The sequence below is a fragment of the Pleurodeles waltl genome, chromosome 10 (genome assembly GCF_031143425.1).
Source record: "Pleurodeles waltl isolate 20211129_DDA chromosome 10, aPleWal1.hap1.20221129, whole genome shotgun sequence".
NCBI classification, from domain to species: Eukaryota; Metazoa; Chordata; class Amphibia; order Caudata; family Salamandridae; genus Pleurodeles; species Pleurodeles waltl.
In genome coordinates this window covers 486,989,889-487,010,784 of record NC_090449.1, presented here as the reverse complement: position 1 = coordinate 487,010,784, position 20,896 = coordinate 486,989,889, and the positions used below count along the sequence as shown (strand labels likewise).

The 20,896-nt window shown below is 46.0% G+C and overlaps 1 protein-coding gene across 1 annotated transcript in view; it reads left to right on the top strand.

The window, feature by feature from the left end:
• Positions 1 to 20,896, top strand: part of LOC138261642 (clathrin coat assembly protein AP180-like) — a 349,054-nt gene that overhangs the window by 209,954 nt on the left and 118,204 nt on the right. Inside the window, exon 11 of the mRNA XM_069210792.1 lies at positions 16,094 to 16,225. Coding sequence (XP_069066893.1) covers positions 16,094 to 16,212 — 119 coding nt within the window. The 3' untranslated portion in view covers positions 16,213 to 16,225. The remainder of the gene's footprint in view (positions 1 to 16,093; positions 16,226 to 20,896) is intronic.

The following is a 20,896-nucleotide window of genomic DNA, read 5'->3' as shown; positions in this document are numbered from 1 at the left end:
GGAGGTGTGGAATTGGTAACTATTGGGGTTTTGAAGTGCCTGGCTGGGTGCCGCTGTGACTAGCGTGTGGCCCCAGCAGCCCTCCCCCAAACCTTTGCAGGTCTTGGAGTGAGGCTCCCGATTGGTGGCCAAACCTCTAGAGTTAACTTTTGCTGATCAGCCGTTATCTCTTTCCTCCCCCACCTTATCCCTGGGATCCTGACAAAGTGTGATTTCGATCACATGCGACCTAGTATCCGGGGAAAAGGTTGGTTTCATCTTCAACTTGTGAGGGTGGGGTAGCAGGAACTGATTGGCAGGTGGAGCGCAGTTTGGGGACTCTGGTGTCTGCGCACACAGTGACATTAATATAGTGCTCACTGAAGCCTGTGGTGCTTAATCTGTATTACACATTCAAGGAAAAATCTGCACTAAAGTACAGTTTCCCCCCATTTAGGGCGACAGGGTTCGTCTAGAGGTAAATGTGTATCCTGACAAAGGTATATACTCCCTTTTATCATATAAACACTCCTTATGGCACTTTTGGATTTGCCATATTTCCCTGCTCAGGTCCTTTTCCGATTCCAGTCTTATCTCCCCAGTTGGCCAACTTGATTACTTGTTAATTACTCTTCTGTCCAGTAGATTATAGTCTTCCCACACAATATAGCCATTAACTGTGCTTGACCCGCTTCCTGAGAGAGAAAAGGGTGGAGTACGCTGCATCTGTTGATTAGCTTGTCAGTTTGCAACAGGGCTGGGAGAGCCCAAGCCCACAGAAACAAGGGAGAATGGTCAGACAAGCACAGGGGGTTTTCACCTTTGAAGTTTGGGTGGGACAGGATCAGGCAGCTATGTCAGCTAGTGTTGAGCTGAGGCTGTCATTGAAGCTCTTTCCACAGGCAACTTGTAGTCACTTTGGAATGTCCCAGAATGCTGTGCAGGAGGGTTTGAACAGGAGTGGAGTGACATGGCACCCTAGGATTTGCCAGGGCTGCCTGGATTCTAGAAATTTCCACCCTCATTTAAATTCCCCTGCACAAGGAGGGACAGATGAGAAGGACATGGACCTGGGAGCTACAATAGTGGAAGAACGCCACGCTGGAAGAAGCCACCTTCTGCCAGGGCAAAGATGGACTGAAAGACTTTAACTCCAGTTGACCCACCCAGGACTAGGATGGATATCATCAGGGCCAGTGGCACTATTCTCCTTTTGCCCCTTAAAAAGTTGGGTGAATGGACCTGCTGGGTGACGATTACCACTGACTCTGCTGACACACAGGTGTCTTGAAGGTAGCCAAAGCCATGGAGCCTGGGGAATGGGGCAGGGACGGTGTTCTACTTGTTCCCTGTGGAAGGGCCGGGAGAGACCCCCCCACAAGCAGGAGCGATCCCCATGAGCCAGACAGAAAATAGGTCAGGTACAGGGAGCAACCAAGCTGTTGTCTCCACAAAAACAGTCCATTTATAGGCCAGGAGACCTGCCTAAAATGCTCCTGATGGCTATGGTTGGCCACCAGGAGCAGTGTGAGCCCATTCACAGCAAAGTCAGCCTTATTATATCCTAAAAATCTCCCAGGGGGGCAGAGCAATGGGGGATCAGCACAGCTGTTATTTCATTAATCCCTAGGGGAGGGATGCCCCCAGGAACACCTCTGATCCAACATTGGGCTTGAGGACCCCATCCCCAAGATCCCAATGGAAGATAAGAAATTCCAGAGGACCCCATCTTCTCAGGATATGGAAATTAAGATCACCACCAGTCCAGGGAGTACTGCAGTGTGCCACCTTCTTGCCTGTACCTGTATCAGGGGCTGGGGGAAGAACCACAGACTGCATCCCACAAATGCTACATATGGGAAGGGGAATTAGCATGCATGCTCCTATGCCAGCACTTTCATGAGGGGAAAAAAAAGGCACACGTATTAGAAATAGAAAATACATGCGGCACCAGGCCACGTAGTTATTGAAGCCCACCTGCCCCACAGTGGGAAGCTGCTCTTTAGGTATTCAGGACTCAAGGTTTTGGAACACCTGATAATCCCTTGGTCAAAGCTTAAAATGTACATAATTGTTTGTGTGGTGCTGAGAGGGAATATACCTTCTTATCCCCGGTCCATAGTACCCAATCCCAACTGGACTATTTTCTTATCTCACATAGATATGTGGCACACACACGGGACTCTCACATACTGGGTGGGGGCTTGTCGGACCACTACCCGATTCTTTTAATTATACTGTTGGGCCTGGTGTCCCCGGGCCGCAAGCCATGGTGATTCGCTGTTCACCGCTACCGAACTCCTCAAGGGAAGGCGCAACTCCAGGCACACGCATCCACCTACGTCTGGGACAACCTCGACCAGTGGCATTCAGGAGGGTTACCTGGGCTGCGGCTAAGGCAACAATACGGGGCCACATGATGCATGATGCCGTGCTGGTGAATAAGGACAGGGCGGTGCGGCAAGATGCCTTAGAAATTGACATTGAACACTTGACGCAACAATATACGTCCGCCCCTCCCTTTCGACTCGTAGGGAGCTGGAGAGAGTCTGTATTGCTTTGAACAAACTCTTTACTTCTCAGGTTGAATATGCGCTGCAGCGCTTGCAACGGTGGCATTACGAACAAGGGGGAGAAGGCTGGCCGCTTGCTGGTCGCACAACTTTGCCAGAGAGCGGTGACCCTAGCTATACCGGCCATTAAAGCCCAAACGGGGGAGATTCTCACGCATCAGCAAGAGATAGTGGGTGAATATGCAACCTTTTACTGCCAGCTTTACGACCCAGAATCGTAGTCCTCTCCTGCCCAGATAGAGGCAGTCCTCAATGTTACTTTGCCCTCGCTTTCCGATGAGGGCAGAGAATTGCTGGGGTGAGACATTACCCGTCAAGATATCCTGCAGGTTGTCTCCGGTCTCCCATATCACAAGTCTTCTGGAGAAGATGGATTCCCAGCGGAATTTTACAAGTGGGCGGGGGAGGAACGCTAGATGTCCCACACGGGGTGCTGGACAAAGAGTGTCAGACAAACTCTCTGGGTGTTATCTCCAACGCCGCCATAATTGCTTCAATACCAAAGCTGGGTCAGGATCCTCTGCGTTGCGGCAGTTACCGACCCATATCTGTAGGAGGCTGGACTGGCTTGTAGTGAGTACCAAGGGGTACTTACACCTTGCACCAGGCCCAGGTATCCCTTATTAGTGTATAGGGTGTCTAGCAGCTTAGGCTGATAGATAATGGTAGCTTAGCAGAGCAGCTTAGGCTGAACTAGGAGACGAGTGAAGCTCCTACAGTACCACTAGTGTCACTTAAACAATATCATAAGAAAACACAATACACAGATATAGTAAAAATAAAGATACTTTATTTTGATGACAATATGCCAAAGTATCTCAGTGAGTACCCTCAGTATGAGGATAGCAAATATACACAAGATATATGTACACAATACCAAAAATATGCAGTATAGTCTTAGAAAACAGTGCAAACAATGTATAGTTACAATAGGATACAATGGGGACACATAGGGATAGGGGCAACACAAACCATATACTCCAAAAGTGGAATGCGAACCACGAATGGACCCCAAACCTATGTGACCTTGTAGAGGGTCGCTGGGACTGTAAGAAAACAGTTAGGGTTAGAAAAATAGCCCACTCCAAGACCCTGAAAAGTGAGTGCAAAGTGCACTAAAGTTCCCCAAAGAGCACAGAAGTCATGATAGGGGAATTCTGCAGGAAAGACACAAACCAGCAGTGCAACAACGATGGATTTCCAGTCAAGGGTGGGACAAGGGGACCAAGTCCAAAAGTCACAAGCAAGTCGGAGATGGGCAGATGCCCAGGAAATGCCAGCTGTGGGTGCAAAGAAGCTGCTACTAGGCAGTAGAAGCTGAGGATTCTGCAAGAACGACAAGGGCTAGAAACTTCCCCTTTGGAGGATGGATGTCCCACGTCGTGAAGAGTCGTGCAAAAGTATTTTCCTGAAGAAAGACCGCAAACAAGCCTTGCTAGCTGCAAATCGTGCGGTAAGGGTTTTTGGATGCTGCTGTGGCCCAGGAGGGACTAGGATGTTGCCAATTGCGTCTGGGGACAGAGGGGGCGTTGAGCAAGACAAGGAACCCTCTCAAAAGCAGGCAGCACCCGCAAAAGTGCCAGAACAGGCACTACAAAGAGGAGTGAAATGGTGCTCACCCGAAGTTGCACAAAGGAGTCCCACGCCGCCGGAGGACAACTTAGAAAGTCGTGCAATGCAGGTTAGAGTGCCGTGGACCCAGGCTTGGCTGTGCACAAAGGATTTCCGCCGGAAGTGCACAGAGGCCGGAGTAGCTGCAAAAGACGCAGTTCCCAGCAATGCAGTCTGGCGTGGGGAGGCAAGGACTTACCTCCACCAAACTTGGACTGAAGAGTCACTGGACTGTGGGAGTCACTTGGACAGAGTTGCTGGAATCAAGGGACCTCGCTCGTCGTGCTGAGAGGAGACCCAGAGTACTGGTAATGCAGTTCTTTGGTGCCTGTGGTTGCAGGGGGAAGATTCCGTCGACCCACAGGAGATTTCTTCGGAGCTTCTAGTGCAGAGAGGAGGCAGACTACCCCCACAGCATGCACCACCAGGAAAACAGTCGAGAAGGCGGCAGGATCAGCGTTACAGAGTTGCAGTAGTCGTCTTTGCTACTTTGTTGCAGTTTTGCAGGCTTCCAGCGCGGTCAGCAGTCGATTCCTTGGCAGAAGGTGAAGAGAGAGATGCAGAGGAACTCTGATGAGCTCTTGCATTCGTTATCTAAGAAATTCCCCAAAGCAGAGACCCTAAATAGCCAGAAAAGAGGGTTTGGCTACTTAGGAGAGAGGATAGGCTAGCAACACCTGAAGGAGCCTATCAGAAGGAGTCTCTGATGTCACCTGCTGGCCCTGGCCACTCAGAGCAGTCCAGTGTGCCAGCAGCACCTCTGTTTCCAAGATGGCAGAGATCTGGAGCACACTGGAGGAGCTCTGGGCACCTCCCAGGGGAGGTGCAGGTCAGGGGAGTGGTCACTCCCCTTTCCTTTGTCCAGTTTCGCGCCAGAGCAGGGCTAAGGGGTCCCTGAACCGGTGTAGACTGGCTTATGCAGAAATGGGCACCATCTGTGCCCATGAAAGCATTTCCAGAGGCTGGGGGAGGCTACTCCTCCCCTGCCTTCATACCTTTTTCCAAAGGGAGAGGGTGTAACACCCTCTCTCTGAGGAAGTCCTTTGTTCTGCCTTCCTGGGCCAAGCCTGGCTGGACCCCAGGAGGGCAGAAACCTGTCTGAGGGGTTGGCAGCAGCAGCAGCTGCAGTGAAACCCCTGAATCAGTTTCTGAGCTACAGACTAGTGGGATCATGGGATTGTGCCAACAATGCCAGGATGGCATAGAGGGGGCAATTCCATAATCTTAGACATGTTACATGGCCATATTCGGAGTTACCATTGTGAAGCTACACATAGGTAGTGACCTATGTGTAGTGCACGCGTGTAATGGTGTCCCTGCACTTACAAAGTCCGGGGAATTTGCCCTGAACTATGTGGGAGTACTCTGGCTAGTGCCAGGGTACCCACACACTAAGTAACTTAGCACCCAACCTTTACTAAGTAGAGGTTAGACATATAGATGACTTATAAGTTACTTAAGTGCAGTGAAAATGGCTGTGAAATAATGTGTGCATTATTTCACTCAGGCTGCAGTGGCAGGCCTGTGTAAGAATTGTCAGAGCCCCCTATGGGTGGCAAAAGAAATGCTGCAGCCCATAGGGATCTCCTGGAACCCCAATACCCTGGGTACCTCAGTACCATATACTAGGGAATTATAAGGGTGTTCCAGTATGCCAATGTGAATTGGTGAAATTGGTCACTAGCCTGTTAGTGACAATTTTGAAAAGAAATGAGAGAGCATAACCACTGAGGTTCTGGATAGCAGAGCCTCAGTGAGACAGTTAGTCATAACACAGGTAACACAGTCAGGCACAGTTATGAGCACTGGGGCCCTGGCTGGCAGAGTCCCAGTGACACATACAACTAAAACAACATATATACAGTGAAACATTGGGGTAACATGCCAGGCAAGATGGTACTTTCTTACAATATCCCTTCTGAAGATATTGGCCAGTGTCCTGCCGAATCGCCTGCGCAAGGTCATACCGTCTCTCATACACCAGTCGCAGGTCGGTTTTGTGCGGGGCCGCAGCTCAAGGAATCTTCTCCGTACCTTATGTCATGCCCTTTGGGGGGCTCTGGCCATCCCGGAGGCCGCCCTAGCACTGTCCCTTGATGCTGAAAAAGCATTTGACCCTATAGAATGGCCATACCTCTTTGCAACACTGGCAAAGTACGGACTGGGTGACCAATTTATTTCCAAAGTTCGCTTGCTATACGATCATCCTACGGCACGGGTCTACTGTGGGGGCTTCCTTTCGTATCCTTTTCCTATCTGTAGAGGAACACAGCAGGGGTGCCCTCTTTCCCCCCTTTTGTTCCTGCTGGTGTTGGAACCGCTGGCGGCTGCCATCAGCGCCATCCCGGGATAGGGGGCCTTCCTCTGCAAGGTGGTACCACCTCTAAACTTTACTTGTACGCTGACGATGTCCTGCTCACCCTAACCGACCTTGACCGCTCACTGCCTGCCCTTATGGAGATTATGGACGGCTTTGCTCCTCTCTCTGGCTATCAGGTAAACTGGGACAAGAGCATGGCCCTACCCCTGTCGCGCGGGATGATGAAATCAGCGCTTCTGGGCTTCTCATTCCACTGGACCCCGCAGCACCTTAAATATCTGGGGGTCCTCGTTAACCGCGGCCTGGAACGAATGACAGCGGACAACCTAGATCCCCCTCATTGCACGTATGAGACTTGAGTTTGACAAATGGGCCCAACTAGGCCTTTCCATGTGGGGCAGGCGGTGCGGATGGTCACAGTACCGCGCTTCACATACATACTGGGCCTTCTCCCCCTCCAGATAGCCCTCTCCACATTGAGACTGGTGGACGCTGCAATTAGGTGTTTTGTGTGGGGGTCTATGCATCGGCCAAATTAATAGCACGTAGGTCACATGGCGGAATGGGACTCCCCTCGGTGGAACATTACGCTCTAGCCCTCCACCTGTCATCGTTGGCTGCCGCACTGTCTGACTCCACAGAATCACCGCAATGGATATCAGTGGAGAGAGAGTTGCTCTCCCACTGGGGAGGCCTTAACGGGCTTCACCGCACGACCTCTGCTCCCTCTGGTGACCCGAATCCGATTCTGAAGGCTTGGCAGAGGACCCACGTCTTCTGGGGGTCCACCCCTTTCTCCACGCCCATGCTCTCTTGTGGCACAATGATAGCATACGCATAGGGGGAACGGCTCTTAACTAGCGGCAATGGAGGGACGCTGGTATTAATCGTCTAGACCAGGTACTGGAGACCGGCAGGCTCAAACCTTTTGCCAGCCTGAGGGAGGAATTCCACCTCCATCCTGCAGAGGAGTGGAAATACTTGCAACTCCAGCATTGCATGCGTCAAAACCCCAATATTGTCCATCGGGGACTTCAGCCCTCACCTATAATAGCTTGCCTGGCGACAAGGGAGAAGCACAAGGGTGTTATGGCTGGCCTGTACGAAGTCCTTATAAGTCATCTATTCTCACGACCGATCCTGGATAAGCTGCGTCAGCAATGGCAAACCCCCCTCCAGCAGGACTTTGACTTTGACGAGGAGGACTGGGTAGACACAGTGGAAGCATTAGACAGAGGTAAGCGTGAGGCTCGCCTAAAGTTCTGCCTCTTCAAGCTACTCCACGATTGGTACTGGACCCCTGTGAAACTACATAGGACTGGCCTTCTTCCGCATGCATCATGTTGGCGCTGCACAGCGCTGTGATTTGCTACACGTACTCAGTAGCTGTCCGTCGGTACAGCCTCTATGGAGAGTGGTTGAACAGGTCCTGGCGGAATCCATTTTGCTTCCAACTCCCTTACCCCTTCATTGCTCATGCTGCACAATAAGGCCTCCCTCCCGGCCTTATCGCGACCGCAAAAAAGGCTTCTGCATACAGCTCTGCCATATGTATCCTACGGCACTGGAGATCCACAACTACCCCCGCGCCCGAGGAATGGATTGTGGCGATGACTAACATAGCTACACATGAGAGAGTAATTTATAACCTACAGGACTTGACTGTGCCATTGTCGCCACTGCCGCCCCCCAGCTAACCCCATGCACCTTTCATTTTCTCTTTCTCCCTTCCCTCTCCCTCCACCCCACCCCCCTATCCTTCTCCCTCTTCACTCTCCCTCTCTTTGCTACCCTTGCCCTCGGACCACTGCACTCGTCCGTCTGGTATCACTCTCTTCCTTCACCCCCACCCCTCCCCTCCCACATATATATTTGAAATGTTATGTTCTCCCTCTTTTCTCTTCCTTTTTTGACACCAGTTCATTCCCCTCCCTCCCTTCTGTCTCCCCCCACTTCCTGTTTCTCTCTGTCCCCCCTGTCTTCCTTCCCTCCCTCCCCTGCTCTTCTCTCCTTCCCATTCATCTCCCGATTAATGCTGCAAGACCTGGACATCTTACCTTTCCCCCATACATATCTCCATAACTCTTGCTTTTCGAATTGCCCAACTGCCACGGCGCTGCTCCCCTTGTCCCCGCATATACCCTGTCCAATAGCTTCTGCTATAGGACGGATCCTGTTTGCGGTAGTTGCACTGCATTTTGCCCACATCAATCCTGGATGAAGGAGGAGATGATACACAGAGCTCCAGGGACCATGGGAGACGGCCACACCTCTGAATGCTGCCCAATTATGTTGGCTGACCCCCTCTTTTGCCAGCAGACTTATGCAAGGCCTGCATCCCCCACTTACCCCCTTTTGTCTCCCCCCCCTTTGGTATTGATCATTCCTTGTCGTTGGTCGCCCCCATCCCTGTTATTTTCTCCTGGTATTCTCTTCTTTCTCTCTCCTTGACACCGTTTAATTATATTGATGATTAAGCATATTTTATGTCTTTGTAGTTTCATCTCAGGCGATATTCTTGCGTTCTTTGGACCCTGCTATGCAAGGACTGTTGTCTGTTAGCCTTGTTCTTATGGCTTATTTACCTGCCTCTTGATGCTGTGTTACAATGTATCTTAATTACTATTCTCAATAATAAAAAAATTACAACACAATAAATATTTTGCCTATCTTAACTGGTGACCAATGCAACATTCTGGAATGGACTAACCATCCTTGATTCTTTCATGTAAGGAATTCTTCCTCTCACTATAGTAAATGGACTGAATCCAGTAACTTTTGGTGTAGTGCCATTTTTTCCAGACCTTTCTCCTTATACTCACCCTCCAAAATGACTGCCTACTTTTTGGAATTGGAATGAACCTTTTATCACCCTATTGAACCAACCTCTTAACTTCTCCATTCCTACTAGGAGGATAACAGAATGTTAAATTGTGTTCCAATAAATTAGTAGAAAACCATAAAACCTCTGAGGAAGAGTCGGACATTGAGCCCATTCTACAAATTATGGATGAGAGACAATCTAGAATACACAGTCGCAAAGAGACAGGAAGGATTATTATTATTATTACAGCAACTCCTTTAAAAACAAAAAGAAAGCTGGCATTCCAAGAACTGGACACTGCATAGCCACCAGCAAAAGTGCGAAAGCAGAAGAAGCCAGTACCTCCTTACTCTTCTCCTCCTCATTCTCCACAGCTATCTGTCTCGCCCTCCACCAATGCCTTCTCCATCACACACTTTTTATTCGCAAGAAGACCTAGTAGATCCATGGGACCTTTATGATCCTGATCCCATCCCAGATAATGACTCTGATACTTACCCATCCAAACCATATCCACCTGGGGATACCACAGTATACAACTAGGTCATAGCCAGGGCTGCAGCTTATCATGGGGTAACAATGCACTCTGAACCATTGGGAGAAGATTCATTATTTAATACATTATCTTCAACACATTCTAGGTACCAGTGCCTCCCAGTGTTACAGGGCATGGTAAAACACGCAGACCAAATTTTTAGTGACCCTGTGAAATCAAGAATCATCACACCTAGAATAGAAAGAAATATAAGCCTGCACCCTCTGACTCAGATTATGGGGGTTATTACAACTTTGGAGGAGGTGTTAATCCGTCCCAAAAGTGACGGTAAAGTGACGGATATACCACCAGCTGTATTACGAGTTCCATAGGATATAATGGACTCAATACGGCTGGTGGTATATCCGTCACTTTACCGTCACTTTTGGGATGGATTAACACCACCTCCAAAGTTGTAATAACCCCCTATATTATTCATCAGGTGCCTCCAGATTCAGTGGTGGTTAGTGCAGCATGAAAGAGGGCAAATAGCCAGTCTTCAGGAGATGTACCCCTCCAGATAGAGAGCAGAAGATTTGATGCTGCAGGGAAAAGAGTTACTTCCCAAGCAGCAAATCAATGGAGAATAGTTAATTCTCAAGCACTGCTAGCCCGCTATGATAGAGCTCACTGGGATGAGGTGCAGGATATTATACAGCATCTCCCAAAAGAACACCAAAAGCGGGCACAACAAGTGGTAGAGGAAGGGCAAGCCATTGTAACAATCAAATAAGATCTGCCCTTGATGCTGCTGATACAGCTGCAAGGATCGTTAACACAGCCATTACAATCAGAAGACATGCATGGCTACGCTCCTCTGGTTTTAAACCAGAAATTCAACAGGCTGTGCTAAACATGCCTTTTGATAAAAAGCACCTCTTTGGCCCAGAAGTGGACACTATAATCGTGAAATTATGAAAAGACTCTGATAAAGCAATGAGTGCTCTGTACACCACACCATACAGCGGGTCATTTCGTAGGCCTCAGTTTCGATCTTCCGAGTCTTCTACCTCACAAACAAAGCAGCCATCTCAAACCCAGTACCATACAGAGGTCAATACTCTAGAAATAGAGGTAAATTCCAAACCTCTAATCAGCCAGCTACCCAACCAAAGCAGTGACTTACTTCACTCCCTTCCACTCCATACATCTCCTGTGGGGGGAAGACTACAGCAGTTCCACTCTCATTGGCAAAATACCACCACAGACAGTTGGGTATTATCAGTTATCTGCAATGGCTATTGCCTAGAATTGATAAACACCCCTCCAAATATTCCGCCAAGATATCACAAATTATCCCCAGAACATACAGTTCTGCTACAACAAGAGGTTCAATCTCTACTACTCAAACAAGCAATAGAAGTAGTTCCACAGTCCCAACAAGGAACAGGGGTATACTCTCTATACTTCCTAATTCCCAAAAACGATGGCACCCTCAGACCAATATTAGACCTCAGGCCCCTCAATCTCTACATCTTGTCAGAGCATTTTCACATGGTAACTCTGCAAGATGTTATCCCACTGCTACAAAAACAAGATTTTACGACAGCTCTAGACGTAAAAGATGCATATTTCCACATACCCATCCACCCAGCTCACAGAAAATATCTCAGGTTTGTCATAGCAGTAAAACACTACCAGTTCAAAGTGTTACCATTTGGCATAACAGCTCCAAGGGTGTTCACAAAGTGTCTAGCGGTAGTAGCAGCATACTTAAGAAGACAACACATCCATGTCTTTCCATATCTAGATGATTGGCTAATAAAATCAAACAATCATACACAATGCCAAAAACATACATGTTATGTGATAGAAACTCTGCACACCCTAGGATTTTCTATAAAGTACCAAAAGTCACACCTTCAACCATCACAAGTACAACCGTATCTAGGTGCTATCCTAAATACTCAACTAGCTCTAGCGTATTCAAATACCCAAAGGATACAAGGTTTCCAAAATCTAATTCCACTCATATAGCCAAATCAACAATACACTGTAAGATTTATCATGAAGATTTTGGGAATGATGGCATCTTGCATAGCAATAGTTCCACATGCAAGATTAAACTTGAGGCCCTTACAGCAGTGCCTTGCATAACAATGGTCACAGGCACCACGGTCAACTTTAAGATCTAGGGGGTCATTCTAACATTGGTGGGTCAGAAGACCGCTGGGGCCATTCTGACTTTCCCGCTGGGCTGGCGGGCGCCCGCCAAGGGAGCGCCCGTCGGCCCAGCAGGAAAGAGGCCTGCAACACAGAAGCCGGCTCCGAATGGAGCCGGCGGTGTTGCAGGTGTGCGACGGGTGCAGTTGCACCCGTCGCGATTTTCACTGTCTGCTATGCAGACAGTGAAAATCATGCTGGGGCCCTGTTAGGGGGCCCCTGCACTGCCCATGCCAGTGGCATGGGCAGTGCAGGGGCCCCCAGGGGTCCCACGACACCCGTTCCCACCATCCTGTTCCAGGCGGTAAAAACCACCAGAAACAGGCTGCCGGGAAGGGGGTCGGAATCCCCAGGTTTAGCCCAGCCAGGGGAAATCCGGCGGGAAACCGCCGGATCCCCTTTTCTGACCGCGGCTTTACCGCCGCGGTCAGAATGGGCTATGAAGCACTGCCAGCCTGTTGGCGGTGCTTCAGTCGTTCGTGGCCCTGGCGGTCTTCGACCGCCAGGGTCAGAATGACCCCCCTAGTGTTGATGGTGCGCCAAGCACATATGTCCCTTCAATGGTGGAATCGCAGCAGTTTAATGAAGGGGCGGTCGTTTCAAGACCCTGTGCCTCAAACCATAATTACAACAGATGCATCAATGATTGGCTAGGGAGCTCACCTAAACAATCACACCATTCAAAGGCAATGGGATGTCAAACAGAAACAGCTACACATAAACCACTTAGAATTATTGGCTGTATTCCTTGCCCTAAAAGCATTTCAACCTCTTCTCAAACAGAAGAATGTTCTCATAAAGACAGACAACATGACAACCGTGTATTATCTCAACAAACAGGGAGGGACACATTCATCTCAACTGTCCCTTCTAGCCTAATAGCATAGTACATTCCAGGAATAGATAATTAGTTGGCAGATGTCCTCAGCAGAAATCACCAATAAACACACGAATGGGAGATTCACCCCCAAGTACTTCAAAAGTACTTTCAAAAGTGGGGAACACCAAACATAGATCTATTCGCGACAAGCGAAAACACAAAATGCCAAACTTTGCATCCAGGCAACCACATCCCCTGTCTAGGGGCAATGCTCTATGGATCAGTTGGTCAGGGATATTTGCTTACGCTATTCCCCCTCTCCCACTCCTTCCATTTCTGGTCAACAAGTTGCGTCTAACGTCACTCAACATGATACTCATAGCACCAACATGGGCATGTCAGCCTTGGTACACAACACTACTAGACCTGTCTGTAGTACCTCACTCCAAACTCCCAAACAGACCAGATTTGTTAACACAAAACAAAGTTCAAATCAGGCATCCAAACCCCAATGGATTGTTAGATGTATACAAACTTGTTATATCAAAGCAAAAAGACAACTTTTAATCACTCCTAAAGTACATTCTACAGGAAAAAAAGGTGCAACAATGGCTCTTTTTTAGGAAACATACCAATGGCTGATATTTGTAAAGCAGCTACATGGTCAACCCGTCATACATTTACTAAACACTACTGTGTTGATGTTTTCTCACAACAAAAAGCCACTGTAGGACAAGCTGTCTTAAGAACATTATTTCAAACAACTTCAACTCCTACAGGCTAGCCACCGCTTTTTGGGGAGAACTAACTGCTTTGTAGTCTATGCATAGCATGTATATCTGCAGCTACACGTCATTGAACAGAAAATGTCACTTACCCAGAGTACATCTGTTCGAGGCATGTAGTGCTGCAGATTCACATGCACCCTCCCTCCTCCCCGGAAGCCTGTAGTCGTTTAAGTTACTAACATTTGTACATATGTATGTACATTTACATTTGCATGGTTATCTTTTTTCTCTTATACACTCACTCCTTTCTTCACCCTCTGCGGGAAAACAATCTAACAATGGATTTGATGCCCATGCGCAATGGAACCGAATAGAGAGGAGTCACTCGATCCTATGACTCCGAAAAGACTTCTTCGAAGAAAAATAACTTGTAACACTCCGAGCCCAACACTAGATGTCGATATAGATATGCATAGCATGTGAATCTGTACCACTACATGCCACGAACAGATGTACACTGAGTAAGTGACATTTTCCATGTATACCTTCTAGTGTTGCACAATATAAACAGCGCATGCAGCTGCACTCTGGGGATCATATTATTTGAATGGAGTGCTGTATGAAAACAATTGGTGGCATGTAACATTGTGCAATGACAAATTTTAACGCGTATGAGGTCTGGATGTTTAATGTGATGGCAATCACGCCAGTGCTCGAGACGGTGACGTCACAGGCAGATCAGCAGTACTTCCACATGCTGAGCAGTGTCCCTAATGGCTACAACTAAACTGTGCCGCAGTCTAGATGTTTAACTTGATGGCGATCACATAAGTGCTCAAGACTGGATCGTCATGCACAGATCAGCAGCACTTCCACATGCTGAGCAGTGTGCAGTGTGGGTTAACAAGCATAAAAGCGGTGACACGTCACGAAGGGTTTCAGTAAAGGTGAAGATTTATTTCTGTTTGAGAAATAACCATAAAGAGCCACGGCGTCTCTGATGTCCAGACAAGACGGCAGTTGCATCGTTTTCCTCCAGGCAACAAGAGACACAATTTCTAAGATACACAATTGAACTGGCTTACATCATGATATTCCAAATCGGCACGATGCAAACCATGTTACTAAGAAATAACAGGCAACAACTGAAACTTACAACTAAACAACACTACACAATGTCCCTTGAGGATATAAGGGCTGAAGACTTGTTGCCTATTTGTAGTAAATTACTTCGTAGAAGGTAAGGCTTGACATCCGACTTAAAAAAAAAAAAAAAATTGAAGTATACAAGGCCCACACTTTACACAATTGCCCCCAGTGAGCAACTGGCATTCCTGGAATGCAGAAGCTCACAAGAGTAATACATATGAGATTTCTATACTACGTAATACAATTCCAAACCTAGATCGATAAAACATTCAAGTACAAACACAACATGGACACTTTTTGGTACTTGCAAGTACTGTACTGGTTAATTGTTTCACTAATTAGCATTTGTCTTTTTATTATTGAATACATTTGTTTATGTAAATGTCTTGTTTGAAGCACACATCTACTGCCACAACTACCACTAATTGTTTGCAATGAATTTGGCAGTATGTTCTGCCATGAAAATTAAATCTATAATCATGTCACTGCTGCCTTTAAAAATCCTTTGTGTCCAATTTTTTTTTTTTTTTTTCTTTTTTTTTTTTAAAATGATTCCCTCCCTGATGCTTCATAAATATACAGTTCCTTTATTTTTCAATGTTGTGGTGTGTTCATTTCCAAGAAAAGACTACACCAGCTTCTTGTAATACCGAATGGATACCATTAAGAAATTCCAGACTGGAGCTCCCTTACTCAACAAAGGAGATGTAGTGTTCTCTTTCCTGAGATATGTAATATTTGCCTTCCTTTACTAGCCCTAATCAGTTAAAAAAAAGAAAATACAATATGCTTCCTCTTTAACCACCTATAGGGTAATATGCCCCTCTGATCAATCGCCTTTCGCTACATTAGGTAGGCGGAGAATCTAGGTGCTCTTTTTTATACATAAATCATCTCTCTACTCTCATGAAATAGAAAAACGTGTAAGAGTGCAGAAAATGATTTTTGATGTGAACAAAATGATGCACAATTAGATGTTTCCTTGTGAGTGGTACCAGTAATGCCACATGAGAATTAGAGGATCCTAGCTGGGACACATCTGTACTATATCACATCACAGATCTATAAAACTTCTGAGAAGTTTCCAGAACCACCTTTTGAAAATGTATCAGTCCTTCTGAGAACTGGTGGGCAAGATTATTTCATCAAACATTGTGGAACCGAGAGCCTCAACTAATGATTGAAGGTACAGCGTGTAGTGCATAATGCGTAAGAATAGGAAACTATAAATTAAATGTAACAATTTTGATTTCAGTCACATTTAAGTCATATTGGAATCTAGGACTTAACGTTCTTGATTATGTACGCGTCTGAATAATAGTAACATTTATGTGAATGTAGTTCAATGAGTTTATCTAATGTGAAGATGAAACATACTTTCTCTTCTACAGGGTTTGGAGTTTCTTTCATGGCTCCTTCTGCAGCTCCAATAACTCCAGCTCAGAATAATGTATTGCAGACTAACTTTTATGCAGCTTTTGGAGCAACCCCTGCAACTGGTGGGAGCTAATTTGATCCATCAGGTAAGGAAGAGATTTCCACATAAAGAATATTTACAACCGAAAACAAATCTGTGTGTTTGCAGTGAAGTTATTGTCATCACTATCCAGAGAATTTGACTTGTTTTCATTACTATAAACTAGACTCCACTTGTTTTATTCTTCTTCTGTAGTTCCAATTGCAAGTTTATTTCCTATCACTTTACTTTCCAATTACTTTATTTAGATATTTGAAATGTATTTCTTTTCCCTTAAGCACTGTCATCACTTAAACTTCTTGTCCACCCATCCATTCTGAACTCTGTTTTATTATGTTCAGTCTTCTGCCTCTGTCTGCTTTCCAACGCGCTCTACTGAGTCTTTCTTCATATGTAATGTCTTTTCACGTTTTGCGCTTCATGCTTATAATAGATGTCTCCAAGATGTTGTCACTTCATTTTCTACAAATTTACATTGTAAAGAAAATATCTAAAATCCCCTGCTTTATGTTTCCGTCCAGGACTCTTCCTGTAGGACCCTAACCACCAATAATGGTCATTGCTTGCATGACTGGCACATTGCAATGTTACATAGAAAAAAGAGAAACGTCAAGAGTTAGGATGTTCAGCTTGCATTGTCAGTTTATGTTTTACGGTGTGACTGAGCATTGGATCCTGGATTTTCTTGTGATGTTTCTCTAAAATTTCCCATTTCTCCTTTTGAATAAGCTCACCTTTGAATTTTCATCAGCACTGCAAAGGTATTAAATCTGAGTACTTGCATGGTAATCTTTCCAGCTTAATAACTCCAGTGTTTTAAAGCACTATTTGCAGAGAGAGGTTTTTTTCTTCATAACTTTTGTAGTGGCACGTATTCATCCTCCCAGGACACTTGAGCATGACAGTTTTGCCATTATTGTTCCAAAGTCCAGGGCATCAGAGGATTTCATCAGAGGTCTGCTGATAATCGGTGCTCATATGAGAACATTCCCAACAATTCCGTCTGTCTCCAGACTCAGGATGTGGAATCTTTGGCATTCAGTTCTACTTCTTCTTTACAGCCCTCCTGATGGAATCAAGTATTTTAAACAGCAGGAAAGGGCTTGGAAGACTCTGACCTCAACAGGATGTCTTCATTCAGTAACCATCTCCTCTCTACCAGCACAACTTTTAGCACTTATCGATGATTACACTCTTATAAGGCATAGGAGTTAGTACCGTGCATCTATATATCCTGCCTTGGAAGGATGTCCTGATAATTTGTCTTATCAAGCTCCTTGTTAACTTGCCTCAAGAAAAGAGAATTGGTGTGGTCACAAAGACTTGGTTTATTGACTTTTCCATACCCTTCCTGTGGTAGCTTCATGCCATTGTCAGCCCTAGAGCTCAGAACATCCTCACAAAGCAGCCATTCATGGGAAACATAATGTGTCCCACTGTTGATGCACATTAAATCACTTATATGGCTTGTAACCTCATATGGAATGTGTATTAAATGTCTTTGGAATAATACAACCTACAGTTTTGCAGCATGAATCTTTTATGGATTCACATGCTGTGCATTATTCTGCCATCTAGTGATTGTGTTTGAAATTCTCCATTGATTTAGTCCTTTTGATTTTTTTGTTTGCTGGTGGGCGTCACTGAAACCACCATTTGGTGTCCCCTTGTAATGTTGTCCTACTTCCTCCAGATGTTACCGCCCTTGGTCGCCATATTCAGATTCTTTTTTTTTTTTTTTTTTTTTCCTGTTGGGTCTGGATGCTAGCAGAGGGGTCTCCAACACGAGGAAATAGTTTGGAAGGAGTCAGAAGTTTTTTTTAAGTGAAGTTTGTAGAATCTGGAAAAATTGTCGGCAGGAAGTGGACAAAAAAGGAAAGCCAGAGGAAGATAAGTTTTGTTCATTCGACAGAGCAGTGAGAATGCTCATTCAGGGGGTCCCCTGTTCGGAGTAACGGAGAAAACGCTGTTCCAGTTTTGCAAAAATTGACACCACAAGTACGCCCAAAAGGACAAAAATATGGTGTGTAATCTCTGCCTACCACGGGAACACTGGAGTGAAGATTACATCACCTGCGCAGTGTTTGCACTGAAGATTTTGAAGGTAAGAGTGAGACAGAGAATGACCGACCATGCATTACAGTGCCAGAAGTCCACACCGTCTCTCAGAGACATTTGGCTGTTGAGCGACAATGATGAGAAAATCGCACAGGGAGCCGAAGGCGCGACATCAGAAGGTTATCGGAAAATCACCGACGTGGAGGAACAAGCATCTAAGAAGAACCAAAACGTGGGGGTAAGAGACACTGGGCACTATGCTCAAGACTTCTGAGTCAAAAAAATCGGACTCGAACACACAAGGGACCTTCAGGGTCAAACATCTTACTGCCCACAACCATCACCCAAGGAAAGGATTCTCACGGAGCCCTCAAGGGGAATTCTGCTGGTAGCAGAACTCCGAAAAAACTTATAACATCAAAGGATGGATGGGAAAAAGATGCTTCAGTATCGAAAGCACAACAGTCGAGAGCAGGTCACCGAAGCGCTATGACAGAGTCCACGTCGAAAGAGGGTTTGATGTCAAAGACAAAGATCCCAAATGGGCCATCAACACTGAAAAGAAAGGGAGGTGGCACGAGACCGGAATGTCCACGTTATTACATCGGAGAAAGAAATTCGACAATAGTCGTAAATAATTTAGAATTCATCAAAAAACTTTGACGCTGAAACACACTCATCTGTGATGGAAGTCGAAGAAATATAGCCTCCACTCACACCAGATCCTTAGACAGAAGAACAAGAGTTTTTCTATGAGGAGGATAAAGAGCAGACTGGAAGGTGTCAGGCCTCAGAGGGGAGTTAACACATGGAACAACAATGAGAGGACTTAAAGACAGACTCGTCTGAAGAATCATACCCATCAAAGCCCTCACCTCCCAGATGACATGGGAATGTACAATTTGGCCATCAAAAATGCAGTAAACAGGTTTAATGTACAACTCGAGGAGGATAAACCACAATCATGCTTCCTACTAGAAACATTGCTTCAAACTTGGACAAGAAGCCAAGAATCTTCAACCAGGGGTGAAAAGCCTTTAAGGAGCCAGTCACATGTAGAGCAGTGATGCCAAGGGCTGAAAAGACATATGTTTTCCTCGAAGGACCCGGCATACATAAAAGGCACGATTCCGGCTGGCTCCATATTCACAGCTACAGCCAGGACAAGGGCCAACATCTCCTCAACCTCAGTCCCCCTCCAGAAAAATAGGACAAAAGGATGGAACTCGTGGGACTCAGATTCAAGTGTAGTGCTGCAAAACTAGTGGCACATTGCAAACTCAAATGCGCAGCTCAGTAGGCATGCTTATCAGCATTAGGAGGTGATGGTAGAGCTGTTAAAACACCTCCCTGAACAGTATAGGAGAAGGGCAGCACATTTTACTGAAACTCGATAAAACATTACAAAAATAAGTTTAAAATCGGCGTTAGATGCAGCAGACCCATCAAGGTGACAGATGGTGATGGGAATCGCAATAAGACGTCACTCATAGCTGAGAATTTTGGGGTTTAAACCACATATGCAGGGGAATATTATAAACACCCCCTTCAATGGGCAACAACTGCTCAGAAACACAGTGGATGAAAGTCTCAACCAACTAAAGAACAACAACAAAACAGCAAAGTCCATGGGTGCACTGCAGTTTCGAGGATGATTATGAAAGAGAATATTTACTACAAGATGACCAGCCTCAAGGGAAAGCTTCCAGACAGGAAGCTCACATCAAGGCTTCCAGAGCAGGACACAAACCACCTCAACTGATCAAAGTTGGCAGCATCTGCAACAGGGGCGAGGTTCCTTTAGAGGAAGATTCAGAGGGAGAAGACAAACAACCAGAGGAGGTGCAGCTCCTGCAAATAAGTGACTGTTCAGAGAAGGCCAAACTATCAAAAATGACAAGGAAAAATAAACATTAAATTCAAATTCAAACACAGCACACCAGTCGGTGGAAGGTTTAAGGACTTCCTCCTGGAGTGGAGGAAAATAACTTAAGGCAGGTGGATTTTTAAATAACAATCCAATTTGAATATTGCATAGAACTAAGCAAATTCCCCCCAGGAAGGGGACCAAAGAGGAAAATACACTCAAAAGAGGAGATAGCTCATCTCAAAGAGGTCGAAGAGTTGTTGGACTCGAGGGCAATAGAATTAATCACAAAACAGGAACTCAACAAGGGCAAGTAAACTACATATTAACTAATCCCAAAGGTAGATGGATCCTTATGCTCAATTCTAGTCCTCAGATTCATAAACAAGATTATAAAGATTCAAAATGACAGCCTTACAGGAAGTCATAAGACAACTTCAAGAAGGGGATTACATGGCAACCATAGACTTAAAGGACGCTTACCTGCACATCCCTATGAATGCAAGACACAAGGAATACCTAAGGTTTGTGGTCAACGGGACATACAGTGCTGGCATTTGGAATAATATCTGCACCAAGTGCTTACAAAATGCCTTGCAGCTGTAGCTGTGCATCTCAGATGAAGGGTAATACATGTATATCTGTAGCTTGACGACTGGTTAGTAAGAGCAAACTCTGCAAGCAGTATATTCACTGGGTAATGCAGACACTGTACACACTAGGTTTCTCATTGAACATAGCGAAGTCTTCTCCAGAGTTAGAACAGGAAAAGGTTTTTCTGGGTGCAAGATT